At 34.1% G+C, this 21,490-nt stretch overlaps 1 protein-coding gene across 5 annotated transcripts in view; it reads right to left on the bottom strand.

Moving 5' to 3' along the window:
- Positions 1 to 21,490, bottom strand: part of ANKS1B (ankyrin repeat and sterile alpha motif domain containing 1B) — a 1,152,360-nt gene that overhangs the window by 962,081 nt on the left and 168,789 nt on the right. For all 5 annotated transcript variants that reach the window (XM_060025438.1, XM_060025440.1, XM_060025439.1 and 2 more), the window contains exons 2-4: positions 17,255 to 17,335; positions 9,523 to 9,679; positions 3,582 to 3,878 (exon numbers count right to left, since the gene is read on the bottom strand). In XM_060025438.1, coding sequence (XP_059881421.1) covers positions 3,582 to 3,878; positions 9,523 to 9,679; positions 17,255 to 17,335 — 535 coding nt within the window. The remainder of the gene's footprint in view (positions 1 to 3,581; positions 3,879 to 9,522; positions 9,680 to 17,254; positions 17,336 to 21,490) is intronic.

Here is a 21,490-nt window from a genome sequence, read left to right on the forward strand (position 1 = left end):
AACTTGTACTCTTTACTATTAATTTCCTGTAATTTTACTTTCCTTTCCTTTTACATTCATATAAAACCCAATTTCTTAATATTATGCTAGTGCTTTAACTCTTTGAGTTTTAATAAGAGAAACACACACAGTTAAAGCACTAGCATAATATGACACTATCACCACCTAGTTATCCAAAATCAGGTTTGAAATCCATAGAAATAATTGCTAATTTCAAAAGAATCATGTCAATTAAACCCTACTTTCTTAATATCTTAATACAATTGATTCTCTTTATTAAGAAATTTTTAATGCTAAAGGATTTATAAGTAAATATATACTATGAAATTCAACCAAATAGGAATTAAATTATTTTGCTCACTAGTTCAAATAGGTGTTATAATTCAAAATTGCTCAGAAAGAAATGAAGCAGAAAACAAAACTTCTACAAAAAGTACAAACATAAATGCTGCATTTAAAAATATTTGTAATTAAAAGATCCTCCAAAGCCATCTCTAAATTTTGAAGAATTATTCACAATAACTTGAATGTAATTGAAGTCTAAAAATGTAGTACTGTGATTTACCAAATAGGATTACTTTTAATACTGTTAACTTCCAACTAGTTAACAAATTAATGAATATTAAAGCCACTGAAACAGTTTAAGGTTACTAACTGGTATGGTTCACTCTCAGCCAGTGAGAATATCAACAAATCTCTACTTCAAATTTAATATTAAAAAATGTTATAGTGAATCTGATGGTAAACCTAGGTGACGGTTAATTTGAATAACATAAAAAAATTAAATAATCACAAAAAAGGGTAATGAGATGCCAAAAAATGTTTTATATGAACAAAGCAATAATAATAAAAACAAAAAATCAACTAACGCTAACTATAACTAATGGAAGAGTCAAGTCATTGAGATGTATTGTAGAAATATGTTGTCAGCTCTGCTTCCTGGAACCTTCAAGATGAAATCAGAGTGAGCATCAGTGAAAGAGGTATAGCAACCAAAATGTTGCCCATCCTGCTCGGGTACCTGCCCTGATGCTTCTGATTAAGTGTTCGTATTCTGAACATACTGTGTACCCTTTCATCTGATTTGTGAGTAACAAAACCAAATGCTATCAGTGACCAAGTAGAAAAATCTAAAGGAATGAATCATAGAGAGAGGCTGAGATCTTAGAAGGCATATACCCCATCGGGAAGTATTTAAAATTCAACATTTTAAAACACTGTTTTAGCCAAATAATGCACATCTGCAAGCTAAATTACACCTAAAATTAAAAGTCCTTTTAGACTTTCAAGGTCTTCTTCAAACATCACTCTTCAGTGTCTTCCCAAGTTCTCCCTCTTTAAATCTATATTTTTCTCACCTATATCTTCATAGCACTTCGTCCTAGCATTTATTTTAATATGTCATGTAACAGAAGTTATTCTTGCAAGTTTTTGTGTTCTCCACCAAATTTTGGGCACAGATCTTTTTTATCTTTAATTAAAAGCACAAAATACAGTGTTTTGCATAAAAAATATAAATTTATAAAATTGAATCTGAACTCTTACTTTTCTAGTCAGAGTGAATTATTGATCTCAAACAGCCATAGTTAAAGTCCTTGGTTATAATGCAATCTGTGCAATAAAGTTTAGAAATATTCCAAAAGTGTTAATAAAAGCAATAAATCTAGATTAGAGAAATTCAACATTTAGACAATAAACATCTAGCTTATCATTAAATATACTTTAAAAAAGTAACTTTGTTAGTCACCTATAATAAATAGTAAACATGTATCTATCTCATTTCAATACCCCTTTGCAAGCAAAGTTGTTTTTTTCTTAAATATGAGGGCTAAAAAAAAATTCTTGTGCTTATTTTCAAGGCTGCCAAAGTAGAATAAGCAATATAGAAAAGATATTACAAATATCTAAACAACTAAATAACACAGGCAAAGGTCTAAGGAAACTTCTGATGCAGGGAGTCAGCCTGACACCTAAGATTAGAAGGCCTAGGATTTTTAAAACTTAAACAACAAACAAAAAACCCGAGAGACACAGTATTCAACCTCAACAACTCCTAGGAAGATAACCTCACAGTTGAGCACTAATTCCACCTTGAATGTGTAGATTTGTTTACAAAACTGTCTGCATTTATTGCCTTTGGGTATTCACAACCCTTTCATAATTCACACCCTCTTCTAATTGAAAGGTAGAGTCTGTTTTCCTACCCCTTGAATTTGGGATGCCTTTGGGACGTATTGCCCAATCAAACATGGCAAAAGACACAATATGTTTGCTCCAAAGCTAGACCTCAAGAGGCCTTGTATAATCCTGTTTCTTTCTCTCTCTCTCTCTCTCCCTCTCTCTCTCTCTCTCTCTCTCTCTCTCTCTCTCTCTCCCATGTGAACAAGCCCAAGGTGGACTGCTTGATTATGAAAGACACACAGCAGTCTCACCCATTACCCCAGGTAACAGCCAGTCACTCCCTGAAGCACAGACACTTAATTGATTTACAACTGACCCAAGACACATGAGAGAGAGCCCAGTCAGGACAGAAGAACTGCCCATATAAGCTAAGACTAAACCATAACCTCAGAATTATAAACTAAATAAATGGTTATTGTGTTAAGCTGTTAAATTTTCGTACAGTTTATTATGCAGCAATAGCTTATCAATATATAGGGGAGAAAAGTCATAATCTGACGGGAACCAAAAGGATCTCTGGAAGGTAAGTAGGTTGCCAGTGACTTGGGGGCTAAAAAAAAACAGTCATAAAAGGAGAAAATGGTAAAAAAAAAAAAAAAAGAAAAGAAAAAAAGAAAAGCTAACCTTGGAATTAGGGCTAATGAGACAGATAACAAAAGCAAGTTGCTTTTCCTTGTGGAGAAACAAAATCTATCCAAATGTTATCTGTCCTTCAAAGCTCAACTCAAATCACACCTCCCAATAAATTTTTTTCTTATTGCCCGTAAGCATAGTGATCCTTCCTTTATTAGTCATGTATAGAGGTACATTATTGTGGAAAAAAGCCTGGACTTTAATCAGTAAGTCTAAATTCACATTCTGGGTTTACGAGCTATGTATCCTTAGGCAAGTTTCCTAGTCTTTGAATCTGATTCCTCATCTCTGTACTGGAATTTAATGGCTCTCAATCCCACAGGATAGCTGTGAGATTTGTATTCTAAATGTGTCAACATATTAAACACAAAGTACAACTCAAAAATGTTAAAGTGAATTTCGTTCCTTTCATTCATTCATTCATTCAACTTCTACTGGACTGAATTACTGGTGTATGTCAGGCTGTGTGCTAGCTACTGGGAGAAAGGAAACAATTACTAAGGAGACCACACACAACTGCCATCTAGTAATAATTTTTCATGTGTATAGCCCTTAAGGTAGAATGAGGTTAGAGATTATGCCTTATATTTCTTCATATTTCCCAGCTGTGTGGTGGGGTATTTTGAATTGAGTAGTTACAAAGATACATGTAGACCGTTTGACCAGTTAAAAAATGGTAAGATTTCTTCCTGTAAGTTTTAACATCTGTATCTCAAAGCAAAACAAAAGCACCATTGCTTTTGAAACATAGCTAAAAGAAGACTCACTTGACAGCTCACATCCATTCCTGCTTCCAGCAGCACCTGAACAACTGCTTTGTGACCATTGCGTGCAGCAAGGTGTAGTGGTGTGTGCTTTCGAGTGTTGCAGCTCATTAAGTTAGGGTGTGCACTGATGATCATTTTGACCACTCTAAGCCGTCCATAGAGGGCTGCCAGGTCCAGAGGAGTTTCCAGCTTGCTGTTCCTGATGGTAGGATCAGTGAGCTCTTCCAGCAGAACAGCAACTACTTCTGAGTGTCCATACTGAGCTGCACAGTGTAGGGCAGTTTCATTTTCATTGTTCTGTTAAGACAAAGACATAAAGTGCAAGTTTTCAGAAATTCAATCCTTTATCAAAACCTATATACAGTCATTTAAAACCTGAGATGCTTTGAAAATGTAAGTTTAAGATTTATCTGTTTTAATAAGTATGCCTAATAGAATTTTATATTTGATACTAGTACCTATCATTTATTACACCAAAAATATCACATTTTATTTTTATTACTTCAAATGAAAAAATCAAACTTTTCCCTACACTATATATTCCAACTTCCAAGAGTGATAAATGATTTAGCCATGTTAGTCAGTAGCCCTGCTGGGCCAAGATGGTCAGTGTTATCTGCACTGTGCATCGTGCCTCCATGACATTTGTTAATGAGAGAGATTAATAAGAATTATAATACACTTTTAACAGACTGGCTTTCCAAAAGATAGTTGAGATAGTACAGTCTTTGATAATGAAAGATTTACAGAAAGGCTTCCCAAGTTAAGTTTCATTTTATCTTTCGTTTAAGTATAAATCAGTGCTTCTTTTGCAAAGAGAATAAAGACATACTGGCCCCAAGGTTAAACCATATCTTTTTGAAATATAATCATGGATTGAGAAGCAGACCATACCCATACCATACAAGTATCACAGTATTACACGTGTAGCTTATAAGTGTTTCAGTTGAAAATCAATGAGATTTCCCCAGGAATTCAGCAGAATAAAAAATGTTAAAATGGAGAAAACTGAACCCATTTGCAAGGGAGATGTACCCTTTCAGATTCTTTGGGCAGATGGTGTAGGTATATGCAGTATGACTATGTCAGGAGGCAGAAGGGTCAATCAGGAGAAATGTGAACAAGAAATTTTAGTAACAAAAATGCAATGTCCTAAATGAGGGTTCTAGGGAGCAAGGGCGGATTTCATCATCAGAGTCATTATCATAGCTATCACTATGTGCCAGGTACAGTTGCATTTCATGTTTACTCATCTAATCCTCACTAGGAGATAAATATTATTATCATTATCCCCATTTTACAGATGAGGAAACTGAGGTAGTAAGTAGCTGAATAATTGCCCTTCAATTATACAGCCATTTAGTATTGGGGCCAGAATTTGAACCTAAATAGCCTAGACCCAAAGTTGGTACTTTTAATACCATCTTCCACAATAGAAACTATTACTACTACCATTTGCTGAGTGTCTAAAAACTTTACATACATTGTCTCCTTTAACTCTTACAAATGATCCTACAAGATTGGTATTAACATCTCCACTTCATGGATGAGGAAACTAAAATACAAAAAAGTTAAATTACATGCCCAAGCAGATTCAGTATCTTTTGGAACCTGTATCCATCAGAATCAAAAACCCATTTATGCTCTTTCCACTGTACCACACTGCCTGCCATGTGTTTCTTTATTGCCAAAGAAGAAAAACATGGAGCTAGTGATCTGAAAGCAGAATTTCTATAGATTTTTCCCAAAAGAACATCAACTGAGTTGAAATAGGAAGTACCTGCTTAGATAGCTGTTCTAAGGGTACAAACCCAAACAAATCTTATCGTTCCAGAAAGTAACTCAGCCTTGCTCTGGATGATAAAACAATACAGATAAGTAAGTTGAGAGTAGAGAGAAGATTTGAAAACTTAAAAAGAGGAGTGATGGGGAAAAAAAGCACAGAAAAGTCTTCTTACTACTTTACTTTTCCAAAACAAGTATCAGAAGAGGGCATCTGAAGGCCAAACGCAAAGGAAAAGCTACTCCTTGAAGACAGTCAACAAAAAGTTAAGATCTGACAGATGGGGAATCTAGCTGGAGGTATTGTTTTTTCCAGCATTTTGGGTGAGCCATTCCTGTTCTTAGTTTAAATGTGTTATCATAGTCTATTTCCTTACAGACTGACAACATAGAGGCTTGCACTCCCTGATTTTATTATCTGGCCAAGTTTTATAAACCTGATTTAAAAATCAATCTTATTACCTTAAACCATGAAAATATGATATAGAAATATGCCTCCTGACCAAACCAAATTTCCCATTGGTTGAAAAGAGATTCAATCTCATTTTTTAAGATATACTCCCTCTTTGAGGAAAAGAAAAGTAAATTATGAAACAATACCTCAAAGACCTCTCTACCTTTGCAAAGGCCTTAGCCTAGGAAATTATAAGTGCAAAATTGAAATTTTTCTATTAACTCCAGTTATCACTGTTCAGATCTCAAGAAAAAGTTATTTCAATCATTCAAGTCTTACTCAGGAGAAAATGTTCATAGAGTTTATCGGTAATATCAAACACACACTTGGCTTGTCACGTCAGTGAAGACCACAACTGTGCTACCTTTACAAAAAGGCATGGTTGTATACTCATGTCCATACTCACTAGTGGTCTAAAAAAATCCAATTTGAAATAAATAGGCTGTGATAAAGTACCAGTTAATAATTGCTAGTATGTCTACATTAAATATTCTTAAACTGTTTTGAATTCCTTCTTTTTTACCAGATGAGTGTTCTCTGAAAAATTAGGATACTTCCAGACAATGGGTGGCAGTATGAAACTGGCTAACAAAAGTTATTTACCAAAGATCTTACTTCAAAGTCAAACTAATGGAAACTATCTAACACTAGTTGGATTTGAGTTCTGGTGAATGGCAAGGGAATATACTTATGAGATAAGGCTCCTCTGGTTTTTGCTCTAATGTTAAAATACAGAAGAAAAGAGGAAGAGAAGGTGGACGAAAAGGAAAGAGGAAGGAAAGGCAGGAGGGAAACGAATATACAGAGAAATATAAATTGAAAACACACATAACATCAGAAGAAAGGAAATAAACCTGTTGACAAAAGACAGGAAGGATGTGGCAATTATAAAAATCAGGGCAGAGTCCACTTTATTTTCAAAATTATGTCACCCTAAGTTGACCACTAATTCTAAGGCAGTATAAAATGGTGATCCAGGTTGAAGTGCTAACACGTACTTATTAGCAACAATAAATCACTCTATCTCTCTTAACTTATCTTACTGTAAAATTAGAATATTACCTTCCCTATAACCTTAGAATACAGCTTGTAAACCAAAAGAGATAACATATAGGAAAATGCCTTATAAGCTTTAAACATTAAAACATAAGGTAGAATTACTTTTAAAGAAAGTTGTATTAGAAACCAAAGACAGCATTCAGAAATCAGAATGAAACCCTGACAGTTATGCATAATTTTAACATTATAACATAGTGTATTACTGGTTAAAAGCTTGGGCTTTGGATCAGAAAAACCTGAATTCAAATACTGGCTGCATTTTTCAGAAGCTGTGATATCATGGGCAAGTTACTTAATCTCTCTAAGGTACTTTCCCCATATATAAGGTAGGAACAGTAATTAACACCTACCTCATCAGGCTGTGGTAGAGCTTAGAAAGATAATGTAGATGAAGTACTCTGCACAATGCCTGGCATATAGTAAACACTCCATAAGTGATAGGATTTACCACTTAGAATACCAATGTGCTATTGTGGAGGGCTCTGGAATTACAGAGATCTGAATACAAGTCTCAGTTTAAGTCACTCAGTAATGTGTGAACTTAGAAGAGTTACTTAGCTTTACTGAGCCTGATTTCCCATCTATAAAATGGAAGTGATAAAAATCACTTCAGAGGATTGCGAGAACTAAGTAACTAACATATCACAGGTAAAAGTGCTTAGCACAGTGCCTGGTTATCATAGGTCTCAATAAATGTTCATTACCATTTTCATTCCTGCCCTCTATTGCTTAAATACATAAAGGCTTATGATTAATTAGCATATTTCTGTCCCATTCGTGGGGAAAAAGAAATAAAGCTAAAATCAGAATTTACCTGTGAAAACAAAATTCCGACATCAGAAACTTTTAGAAGAAATGACATTGAATGAGAGAACTATGTCAGCACTAAAAGTGTATATACATAGTAACAAACAAAAAATACTGAAAGCATGGTATTAAAAACCTCAAGAAATTTCAACTTGTTTCCAATAGAAACCACAACATAAAGCAAGAGAAGTGAAAAAGGAATTCTGAAGTCCAATCACCTCAAAAAACCTTTTTTATATTTAAATTTATTCAACATCACAAAAAATAACTTTCTATTTAAAACACACCATTACAGTTATATGCCATATAAAGTATTCAGCTTTCAAATGTAAATAAATTCTAGGGTCTTTCTTTCTTATTTTTATGTCATTTAAAAAATATTGTTTGAAGAAACTAACATTCCCTTGCTTAATCTTGGTTTGTTTTCCATCTTATTATTTCAGGTTTGCTTTGGGGCATTCAGACAGTTTTAAGAATAACCACCAGATGGCTCATTCCACAAATGATCTTTTAACTTGGTTTTCTGAGAAACAGTTAGCATTCTCATAAATTTCCTTTTAGCATGATATGCCAATAAAGATAGCCATATCTGTCATTTCTTATAGATTTGAATTAATGAGTGTATTCTCATAAAAATATTCTGTATTTTGTAACCTGTAAACAGACATTTTATTGCAATAAATATTAATGACAGTGTTCCAATTAATAAAACATTTTTCTTGATTAGTTCTTTATACAACTACCTTTTGATGTAAGAAAAAAATATACATTTTTCTTCCCTTTGCTGTTCACAGCTGGCAAGTGTTACTTTTTATTCTTTAATCTGAATTTCAGTCAAAGGTCTGCAAAGTCTGTATCCATTTGAACAATATGCTAATTGTACTTCATTAGATGTGCTTACCCTGGAGTAACCTACTTCCATTGATATTGGATAACTGCCAACCTGCAGCTTAATGCCATATTTGTAATTCAGTTGTTGGACTACATGCTGGTTTTCAAATATGGTCTTACAAAATGGGAACAGTAGGGGGCATTCAGAGCCCAAGATGTTTGTTATACTGTACTAGAGGACTGTATTTTACTTTCTGGAATCTGTGGTCTTATTTATTTAGAATACCGAGAATGGCATTACTTTTTAAATATATGCATTATATGTAACATGGATACTATGTACTTGTAAATATTTTGACTTTATCTATCAGTAACGTCCTGCTGCTTTTTTTTTACTCAACTTACTCTGGGCGGGTGTGTGTGTGTGTGTGTGTATGTGTGTGTGTATATATATATATATATATGTATGTGTAGATATAGATATAATCTCTACACATACAGGAAATTTTTAATTTAATGTCTGACTAGCAACTGTATACACTGTATTTTGCATTTTAATTCACAGAACTGTACTTAATGTGAAAGTGCTATGTAAATGGTAAAGCATTATGCAAATGATAGTTGTCACCATTTTAGCATTTAAAATTTTATTAAGAAAAACTAATTCACATTACAAATGTGAATTCTGTTATATCTTTAAATATTCAATAAATATAAAATGGATGCTTACGTAAAGCAGGCAAAAATACTACAACTACTTCCTTTATGTGGGATTTTCTTGTTAACAAATATCTTTACAAATGTCCAGCTTAGTGCCAATGTACCATATTTGTACCATTTGTACCATATACAAATGCCAAAGAAGTTTTCAACTTTCTCCTTTAGGAAATTCAGCAGTAGAAAGGTCTTTGGCAGGATAAAGATAGAAATAATCAATTTTTCAATGTGTCTTTGGCTCCGCAAAACTCTCGAAAAATCATAGCATGAGCAAATATTTGTCAAGTGCACCTGTTCGTTGACTCTGGAATGCGATGGTCCATGATGAATAAGAATCTTCACAATTTCCACATCTCCTTTCCAGGCAGCCAGGTGAATAGGAAAATAACCTTTGTTGTCTGCTACATTTGTTGATGCCTCATATTGAAGCAGTTTGAGAACTATGTCCCTAAGAAGTAGAAAAACCAAAAGAATACAACAGAAAAGAAAATATGCTGAACAATGCAGCATTTATTAAACAGATAATTATAAAAGTATACTAGATACTGGCTGGCAATTTACAGTAATCATTCAAGGTACCGAGACATACAATTGGGTTTAAGAGTTTGCCTCTTCAGCATTTGGCTATTTTACTTACCTGGAACAAGCCACCACCATACACACACAGAGCACTGACTAACCATAAAACTACCTAATAGAATTCATTTCAGCAAAATTTATCTAATTTTATTAACTGAACGAATTTAGTCAAATAACTTAAAAGAATACCTCCTCTCATCTTTTTCAAAAAGGGAGTATTTCCAGATAACCTGTATCTGAGATTTAGTCTGAAGGAAGAGTTGAGGTGCAAGCAAACTCCCTGTTTACAAAAAAGAAGTTATACTACCAAGAGACATTTAGGGAGTTTACACGTCATCCCTACAGAGAACTGGAATAAGGGATTGAAGATACATATAAAAGAGAAAGCAGCACAGTAGGAAAGAGACCCTGCAGTATAAGCCCAAGGTTGAAAAAAAAATTTAATAACTTTTAGCCATGGCACAGGACATACTTTGAATGTGTGTTGTTTATACTTGTGCACTCTTTCACCTTCCTCCTCCAAGGCTAAGAAATGATTTTAAGAGGGAAATTCATTTATGAGACAAATACTATCACTGACGCAGTTTCTAATGATAAGATTTCAGAGAAAATAAAAATAAACCTCATTTTAACATTTCTTTTCTAAAATCAGTATTATTTTATAAGCTTTGAATTTAAATGACTTGAATTTAAAGTCTCAGCTATGCAAACTACCTAATGATATGACCCCTAGAGTATTATTTAGTCTCATTTTTCTTTTTCTTTCCTGTAGAAAATAATGTAAATAATAATAATAGTGCCTGTTGCTCAAGACTGGTAAGAACAGTAAACGAGAACATAAAAGAGAAGCCACTCAATAAACAGTAAAACACTATACAAATATTAGTTCTTGCCCCAAATAAAAATAAAATACTTTAAAAGTAAAAATGCTTCCTTCAAATCACCTTTGGCAAAAACAGTCTGAAAATCAGAAGAAAACCTGAAGTTTGTCCAGTTTCTATGCTTCTTCTCACCTCTCTGCTACGTAAAAGTTGTTATATAGGGTCATCCATTCTGAGATAAATAACTTACAAAGTGGTAAAAAGAATTCAATACTTATGAATAACAAAAGCAGCTGAGAACCAGAAGATCTGGTTTGAAGTCCCAACTTTCCACTAGTAGTTACTAACTTGGCTACCTTGGACAATTCAAATAACCTCTGTCTCTCTTTCAGATATTGTTAAAATAGAATTTAGAGATTACATATTGTTGCCAGTCTCAAAGAGTTTTGGTGTGAATCAAATGAGAAAGGAAAATGACTACAAAACTGTACACAATCAAAAACTATTCTTAAAGCAGTTTACTGCAAGATTGAACAATTCTAGTGATTTTTTTTAACTGAAATATATCAGCATTTAAATAAAAGTTAAAATAATACCAAAGGAAGCACAGTTAAATACCTGGATGTAACAAGTAGGATTTATCCTACAAAAAAACCAGCCTTCTCCAAATTCATATAGCAAGAAAGACAATTACGTGAAGGGTTTTAATTTCATCCCTCAAAGCCTAAGCAAAAAAAAAAAAAAAAAAAAAAAGTCTGAAATTTCTAAAACCATTTCCTTTCTGGGAGTAAAGAAAAGTTTGATGGGATCATCAATACTATTTTCTTTTACTCTCACTCAAACCATTCAGAATTTCATTTGTTATTTGGCTCAATTTTTGTTGACATTTTCTAATAATGTATGTGATATGCATTCATTCTTTATCTATCAGGAAGATGTATGACATAGTGAAAAAACTGAATAATACTGATCATTTGTATTGTATAGTATTACTATCATCTAAATCAGAAAAGAAAAACCTTCATGTTTATGAAATTATCTTTGGTGAACACCAATCTCCTAAATAAATACTATTATTTTTATTTCAGTTTTTTGAAGTTTATTCATTTTATTAAATAAATATCTTATTAAATTTATTTTTAAATTTAAATTTATTTTTAAATTTTTATTTAAGTTGAGACTGTCATCTTGTTCAGAGATACCAGCTAATAAACTGGTTGAGCTCAGATTTCTAACGTGAAAACATATCTGTGAAATATAAAGTTATATCTTTGCTCAAATAAGTGCCTGTTAGTCTTGCTGAATCTTAAGCAAAATATTAATCAATATAGTGTCATTAATTTCTTATGATTGTATATCCCTTGTATATGACAAGCAATATGTATTATACAGGCCTTTTTCATCCAGGCTCATCAAGAGCAAATTAAATTTCAGGTACTTTCTTTAATGTCTAAACAAGAAGAGTAGTTAATACAGGATCCCACCAAATCAAGGTTTTTTTTGTTTTGTTTTTGAGATATAATTGACATATAACAGGACTTTAGTTTCAAGTATACAACATAATGATCTGATATATGTATATACTGCAAACTGATCACCATAATAAGCCTAGTTAACACCTATTTTTAAATTTTTATTTAAGTTGCATCTTATATCTTCCAGAGGTATCCAGAAATGAATATTTTGACCATACTTGGTTACCTGGCATGAAATATTAAGTTATATTAATGAACACTGTCTACAGAATAGCAAGCAAAGAAGTAATCCCTATATCTTAAAGTGGCATTCTTTCTTAACAGCGTTTGATAAATAAGAAATGTTCCAAAACACTAAAATAAATGTAGTTGATGAGATCACAGGAAAAATAATTCCATTTCCCAGGAAAAAAACAAAAATATCAAATTAAATTTAATAATAATCCAACTTAAATCACTGCAACATTTTGTAGCTTGAGGCTAATATATGTAAGTTCAGGTAAAAACAGGAATTCTAAAAGTATTGACTTTTGCTACTATGTTTAAGTTGTTTCATTTTCTGACAGACATAAATAATACTTCTGATTAACATGAAATGTCTTCTAAGAAGTTCAGTATATGTTCTGAGCAAAATTAAATTAATTGGGAAGATTCAACACTCAAATTTCTTTACCTCAACAGCAAGTTTTCCCTATAATTAACCAAAGACATTTATTTTGTTCCATCCTCCTGTATTTGTTGGTAATGCAAAGAATTTTGAAATAAATGCAAATCATCTTCATATGGATGTAGTATTAACAAACTAATGAAATTCTCAAATTCATGAAGGCCCTCTTGATTTCACACTTTCTTGAAGATTTTACTTCTTCTTAATGAAAATAAAGTTGAAAATGTGTTCAACATGGTCAAAAGCCTTTAGGACAATACACTCCATTTTCTAACTGGAGCTCCTTTATATACTGAATTCACTCTCACAGATTTCCAGATAGAGTGAATAAAGCCAAAGTTTAACTAGTTAATAGCCTTATCCAAGAAAGAAGCAATCAACCAAAGATATTTGTAGGTGACTCAAAGGGCAATTTCATGGACTAGATTAAACAAATTTTTAGAGGAAGTACCCTTCTTTCATTAGAAAGCCTACTCTGAGCAAATCAAAAGTGCAGCAGATAGCTTACTATGTGGATTCGAGATACAATTTGAGATACAATTTGGATTATAGATAATGGAGTCTAGGATTCAAGCATTAAATATTTAAAGAATGAGAAGTGAGAATAGAAAATATTTTAACCCTGCACATAACAAATAACATACATATTTCAAAGATACAATAACAATTTAGTACTGACATTTTCCAAAACAGTAGCCAAGAATTACAATGTACCCAACATAGTTTAATGAGATGGAACTTTAAAAAAAAAAAGGAGCAAGTTGCTAAGAAAAGAAGGAGAATTGAAATGAAACATGAATATACAGGTTTAGTAAAACCTTACAGGGAGTGATAAGATTATTAGTTAAAAAGACAGGGGGAAAGGAAAGAAGAAAGAAAAGAAGGACAGAAGAAGAGAAGGAAATAAGAAAGGCATGAAGAAGGTAGAAAAGAAAGGAGGGAGTAAGGGAAGGAGTGAGGGAAGGAGGGAGGAAACCTGGCTAATTGCTATTCAGAAGAGAATTAAGTGAATCAAATTTGCAGTAGAAATACATGAGCGAGACAATGAATCCTCCGTATTTTGAAAAAGAGAAAAATCTCTAGCCTATCTATTGAAATAATTTATTTATAATCATCACTAGTTAAATTTGTTCTACTGACCATGTTTTTTATATCATTTGAAGGTAAAAATTTTCTAATCTGTAATTACAAATGACTCAGAAATCACCAGAGTACATTACATTTTCTATTGTGTCCTGATGTGGCTAAGTGGAGATGAATTGTTCATTATAAAATAATGTATTTCAGGTATAAAATGCTGCTCCACTTGTGGATTAACTACCATTGATAAATAATAACTCCCAATAAAACGTACAAAATAAAGAGGATACAGGCTTAATATGTAGTATGAAGGCCATAGTTTTTTTTTTTTAATTTCTGCACTGGGTCTTAGTTGTGGCACATGGGACCTTCGTTGCGGCATGTGGGATCTTCAGTTGCAGCATGTGAGATCTTTTAGTTGTGCCACACAGGATCTTTAGTTGAGGCATGCTAGATCTTAGTTGCAGCATGTGGGATCTAGTTCCCTGACCAGGGATCGAACCCGGGCCCCCTGCATTGGGAGTGCGGAGTCTTAGCCACTGGACCACCAGGGAAGTCACAAGGCCATAGATTATATATTGGAGGGAAGGGGAAAGCGTGTGCCCAAAGCAAAAGAATAAACTATAGGACTCTGTAATATTTCTTCCAGCTCTATAATTCCATGAACTTCAGCCTAGAAATCGTAATGCTTATGAAAACAACCTAGAGCTGATGGATATAAAGCAGCAGGAATAAAGATAGAAATGATGTGGTTCTATGCTGACACAGAAGAATGTCTATGACATAAAAAAATATCTTTTGCTTGGGAAGAATACAACACAATAGTTTATTACCTATGCTAAGTGAGAATAGCAAAGACAAAGAAAAGAAAAACCATTCTCCTCTGGCTCTGAGGTATATTCTATGACACTTTTTTATCTGTCAAATATCTTTTCTTATGCCAATATTTAAACCAGCATTCCATGAGAACACACTACTTGTTGATAACGGGAACAAGAAATACATAATGTGACAGAGAAAAACCAACAAGAATTTAGAAAACTGATGTGCATACAGCCACAGAGGGGATATAATGTGAAGTACTGGTAAAAGCATACACTTGGAACCAGGAACACTTAGACTCTAGAAACAGCCCCACCTTAATAACTAAGTGGCCACTAAGTCATCCAGAATGGTCTTGTTTCTCCATTTATAAAATGAAAGAAGTGAGGAGGGCAGGGTAGAATAAATGATCTCTAATTTTAAAAGTCCTTGGTAACTTAAATCATTTAAAATCAAGAAATCTTATACTCTAGATGAAAATCCAAATTTCAGAATTGTAACATCATAGTACATAACTGAGCCGCAAACAATAATAAAACAGTGTATCATAAAATGTTATAATTGGAAGTAACAACAAAAAATATGCAGCCACTGTATTCAGTACACCGAACTGAGGCCTAAATAGGTTAATGAAATGGCTCAAGGTCACATAACTAGCAGGGAGGGAGAGATGGGATTCGAATTTTCCTGCTTTTTTTCCAATACCTACAGAATGACACTAAGCAAAATCTTTCTAGAAAGAGTTTAAAAGAAAAGATAAATGAGACCTTTATATAAAAGCAAAGCAGAGATATACAATTCTCAGAGAACATCTGCAATTAAAGAGATCTTAAAAGATATACAGTCAAAGCCTCATCTCTTTCTGATAATTTTAATGATTGCTATTCAATCACTTAAATTATCCTCACTTTGTATACTGCCAATAAAAACTAAGAATTATGCAAGAGGGCTTCCCTGGCGGCGCAGTGGTTGAGAGTTTGCCTGCCTATGCAGGGGACATGGGTTCGTGCCCCAGTCTGGGAGGATCCCACATACCGCGGAGCAGCTGGGCCCGTGAGCCATGGCCGCTGAGCCTGCGCGTCCGGAGCTTGTGCTCCGCAACGGGAGAGGCCACAACAGTGAGAGGCCCGCGTACCACACAAAAAAAAAAAGGATTATGCAAGAGGCCTCAGAGAAATATATCTCAATGGTTAGAACTTCACAGGATGTCATGTATAAACCAGTAACATTTACTAAAAACTTCACTGAAAATCAAGAAGCGATATGTGTATTTGGGGACAATATTATTTTGAGAAATACTTATAATGCCAAGCTGAGATAGAACAAGAAAAGTTGTATAGCTCAAATGGTCAAGCTCAAGATCTTCTGTCCATTACATTTGATAGTTTGTCTTCCCCATTGAAACTAAGAAATATGGTACCACCCTGAATCTACAACTAAGATGGCCAAAGAAGCCAGCTTGGGCTTATTTAATAGATTTCACTCCTGATGACTCAGGTACAAAGAAGAATAAATAGTAATTCCTTTAAAAGATTCAGATGTTAGGGATCTGGACACATTTTCCACTCTACAGAAGGATAGCATATAGCTGAAAAACACTCGGCAAAATAAAAAGTTCTAAGTTAGATGGTATAAGTTGATATAATAAAGAATCAGGAGTGGGTGAAAAGAAATATAATTTGGGAATTCCAATACTAAAAATCTAAGTGATGAAACATTCAGTTCATGGTATTTTATATAGTTTGTATGATTCTTCAAACAGAATGATAATGTTCAATTTATGCAATAAGTTAGATTAAAATGTCATAATGATAAATAATGACAAAAATGATGTTTCTTCCATGAGAGCTTTAAGGCCTTAAAATGTGATCAAGTATAACTAAGTCCCTTGTGTCTCAATTCACAGAATGAAAGAAATGTTAAGTGCGAAAATAAAAGGTAACTAGCACTTTTAAGGCAGTAATTACCACATCTAATAAAACTGAAGTGAAATGAAATGATCCAGATCTGAAAAGACTAACTTGAATCATTAAAGCAAAGGAAAAACACATAGGAGGGGAGACACATGAACAGGGTCACTTTCCTTCTGAAAAACAGGTTAAAGAAGTTTAAAACCTGAAAGACCATCCATGAAGGACAAAGACAAAGCATTTTAGCTTAGTTTGAGGATTTTGAAGTAGTTCATGTAAGTGCCTATGCCTTATAACAGCAAGACTCTATTAAAGAGTTCACTCCTAGTGAATAATCCCATATTTGGTGAAGACACCCAAAAAAGTAGGGAGGTGTCATTAAGTGAGGTATCCCATTCCCTCACCAAAGGTACACACGACTAACATGGTTCTGTCACTTCTTCCATTTTCCCTGTGTGATATTTGACTTGACTTACACTCTGCACATAATCATCTCAGCAACATTCCTACCACTTCCAACTTGTCAGGTATTGAACACCTGGTGCCTCTCCAAATTCACCTAAGCCCAGGGGACTCATGGCAACATGAGACAGGTACCATCAGACATAATTAACTTCATCACATGTAACTAAATACACAAAGATTCCAGTCCAAATAAGTGGCACTTACTTATGTCCATTTAAGGCTGCATGGTGTAAAGCAGTGTAACCCGAACTGTCTGTGCAGTTCACATTGGGGCCTCGCCAGATGCTGCAAATAAAGCACAAGCACAGAGTTAACAGTTAAGCAGAATGGTGCTTTGAAAAACAAAAAGAAGCCTGATAGTCCCACAGTCAGCAGCATGTTGCATATGAAAATTTTACTTATGTAGAAAACAACTGCCACCTTTTGTGCATTCCCCTCAGAACAATATCTTCATTTATTTGATGCAAGGAAATTATCAGGGAATATAGCTACCTTCAGAAATTAGTAAATGCAGGCCCACTGCCATGCATTAAATTTGGACCCAAAAATTCCCTATCACTTTCTGTCATTACTTAAATATTGGATGCAATTAACATTCAACTATTATATTCTTTACCAAGAATAAAGATTTATGACACCTGCTTACTCCTTTTTAACACACTCATTCTGAGATGGCAGTGGTTTATATAAATTATATTTTTGCATAGGTAAAGAATATAAACACTTCTTTCTGTTCCATTGCTACTAAGTGAATATAATACATATTTCATTCTTGAAAATATAATTAAAGATTTGGACTATCACAAACCATAAAAAGATTCTAACAGTTTTGAAGTTATTTTACTATACAATATATTCTGAAGATAACATGTAACTACATGAAAGAATCCATTTTATCCTTGATCACTACAATTACAGAAACTATGTACAGCTTTTGAAAAAATTAGGCATTGAAAGACACTTTTCCAAAAGTAGACCAAAATAAAAAACAAAACAAAAACAGTTATCAAAGCCATCAAAACTAACATCTAATGACAAACTAATTCATGTATTCACAAAATATTTATTGTACACCAATTGTATGTGACATATTAAGCTAGGCACTGAGAGTACAAAATCATAATTCACGGTCCTTCTTTACGAGAACAGAGTCTAATGGAGAAGAGAGACACATAAGCTAACAATTACAGAGTGCTAAGATAATCAAGGTACCAGAGAGCACACAAGCATCTCTGAGAAGAGAATGAATAGCTATTCCAAATGAGAGATCACAACTGACTTTAACTAAGTTGAGACAATGAAAATGAACAGAATGTACTTTTTCAACAGTTATTAAAAGGACAAATCAATAAGATGCAGGGATCAATTGAAGGAAGGAGAAAGTAGTAGCACTTTCTGAATCATTTGAGAATGACTCAAATTTAATGCCTAAATGACCAAAAGGAAAACGACAACATTAACTAAGATGTGAAAAGAGAAACAAATTTCCTTGGGGAAGACAGTGCAGATGGAAAGCAAACAATGACTTCAGGTTTGGAGACACTGAATTTTAATTATCTGACATACTTACATAAAAGGAAGGGTTTCCAGAAGATTATAAAAATATCTAGTTAGAAGCATGGCCCTGAAGTTAGACTACCTGAGTTCAAACACCTGACTCCATTACTTGCTGGGGGTAGCCCTGCATGAAGTGTTTAACCTCTCTGAAATTCAATTCCTCGTCAGAAAAATAGAGATGATAATAATAGTACTACCTTATAATGCTGTGAGAATCAAATAAATCAATACCTACAAAGCTCTTATGGCAGTAGTTGAACATAGTACTAGCATCTATTATATTTGTTAGAACATAGTTCAACAAATTGTTAGAACAAATTATTATTAAATAGAAGGTAAAACCAAGGGAGTGCCTGATATCAGACTCTTTAAGAGGGAGGCCATCAGACTCAAATACCTCAGTGGATAATTTGTATATGGGGGCAAGGTGAAACCTTTTCTCAAAGGTTGATATTAATTAAAATCTATCAATCACTGGTTTAAAAAAAAAATCAAACCTGACTTGGGTAGACAGTCCAAAGTTCAAGGCAGCTCAAAATCTGAAAACCTCCCAGCCCTCACTGAAACTGTCAGAGAACTATATGAAAGTACATTGTGAGGAAAAAGAAAGAAAGAAAAATATGGGACAGACAATAGAACCATGGATATTAACAATACTGGAGGGTCCAGCACAGGAAAAAGGTTATATGAAGGACATTGAGAGTTGTCCAAGAGTAAATAAAACCAAGAGAGAGCATTATACAATTTAAAACAGGAAACTGTTAAAAAAAAAACAATCAAGTTACATAAGAGTTAAACAATTTATTTGGTAATTAAAAAGGTCTTGAAGAAATTAATGGCCAAATATAATTAGTCAGTTGTAAGGATTTAACATTATTTTGATCTCAACCTTATTTCAATTCAGTGGTTTTTTCTTTAATGGTAGCTTACTTCCTGAGAATAAAAAAAGTGACAGTTAAACAAGTAAAGTTATAAAATGTGCATGTTTTACAATTTCATTAAGATTGTTAGGTTTTTACCAATCCTTTTCTTTAATCAATCCTTGAAGCATTTTCAATCTCCTATTACATTCTTAAAATTTTTATACTTTTGTTCCTCCTGCTAGCTCACCCATCTTGCTCTATTAATTTCCACCGCTGTGCCTTTAATCATGCCCTTCTACTAACCTACAATAGATTCTCTAACCAATCATACCTTACCATTCCTTCAAAGCCGTGATCAAGATTCACCTACTCTAATAACTCTTTCTCTAAGTACTGAATACAACAGCTATTTAATAAATGTGTGCTAAATTATATAAATTTAAAAATCAAATAAAGGATTATTTTTAATGAATAAATAAGCCACAGGTAAAACAGAAGTGTTAAAACAATGGAATGTACTTATTTAAAATAATTTATGAAATCATTAAAAAAAATCCAAAAGAGGCAAAAGAAAAAAAAAGCAGAAAAGAGGAACAAAGAATACGTAAGACAAATACAAAGCAAATTGTTAGATGACAGATTTAACCATATCAATAACCATAACCATATCAATAATTACATTAACTATTAATAGTCTGAGCACCCCAATGAAAAAAGAAAAATCATCAGACTGGATTAAAGAAAGTAAGACCCAACTATATACTTACTAAAGGAAATTCACTTTAAATATAGAGATACAAATAGAAAAAAAAGTAAAGGACAGAAAAATCATACTAACACTAATCAAAATAAGCTGAATAACTATATTAACATTGGACAAACCAGATTTCGAAGCTAAGAATATTACAAGGGATAAAGAAAATCATTTCAGAATGACAAAGATGTCGATTTATCTGAAGAATATGGGAATCCTAAGTGTTTTTTGCCTCTAACAACAGAACTTCAAAATACATGAAGCAAAAAACTGATACAACTGCAAAGAGAGAGAGACCTAGTCACTGACACCTGGAGATTTCAATACGTCTCTCTCAATAATTGATAGGACAAGTAAACAGAAAATCATTAAGGGTATACAAGAATTAAATAACACTACCAACCAATTTGACGTAACTGACATTTATAGAACACTTACCCAATAATACCTGAATACATATTCTTTTCAAGTGAACACAAGACATTTACCAATATATCCCATATTGTGGATCATAAATCTCAATAAATCTACAAGATTCAGAAGGGAGACGTACAAGATGCCAGAGGACTAAGACTTGGAGATCACCTTCCTCCCCACAAATACATCAGAAATACATCTATGTACGGAACAACCCTTACAGAACACCTACTGAACGCTGGCAGAAAACCTCAGACTTCCCAAAAGGCAAGAAACTCCCCCACGTACCTGGGGAGGGCAAAAGAGAAAACACAGACAAAAGAATTAGGGACGGGACCTGCCCCTCTGGGAGAGAGCTGTGAAGGAGGAAAAGTTTCCACACACTAGGAAGCCCCTTCACTGGTGAAGACGGGGGTTGGGCGACACGGGGAAGCTTCAGAACCACGGAGGAGAGCGCAGCAACAGGGATGCAGAGGAAAACGGAGAGATTCCCGCACAGACGATTGGTACCGACCAGCACTCATCAGCCCGAGAGGCTTGTCTGCCCCCTCCACCCGGGGCGGACGGGAGCTGGGAGCTGAGGCTCGAGCTTCAAGCTTCGGAGGTCAGATTCCAGGGAGAGGACTGGGGTTGGCTGCGTGAACACAGCCTGAAGGGGGCTAGTGCACAACAGCTTAGCCGGGAGGGAGTCTGGGGAAAATCTGGACCTACTAAAGAGGCAAGAGAACACCGTTTCCGGGTGCGCAAGGAGAAGGGATTCAGAGCACCGCCTAAATGAGCTCCAGAAACGGGCACGAGCCACGGCTATCAGCGTGGACACCAGAGACAGGCGTGAGAGGCTAAGGCTGC

Source organism: Delphinus delphis, chromosome 11, assembly GCF_949987515.2.
Source record: "Delphinus delphis chromosome 11, mDelDel1.2, whole genome shotgun sequence".
Classification (NCBI taxonomy): domain Eukaryota; kingdom Metazoa; phylum Chordata; class Mammalia; order Artiodactyla; family Delphinidae; genus Delphinus; species Delphinus delphis.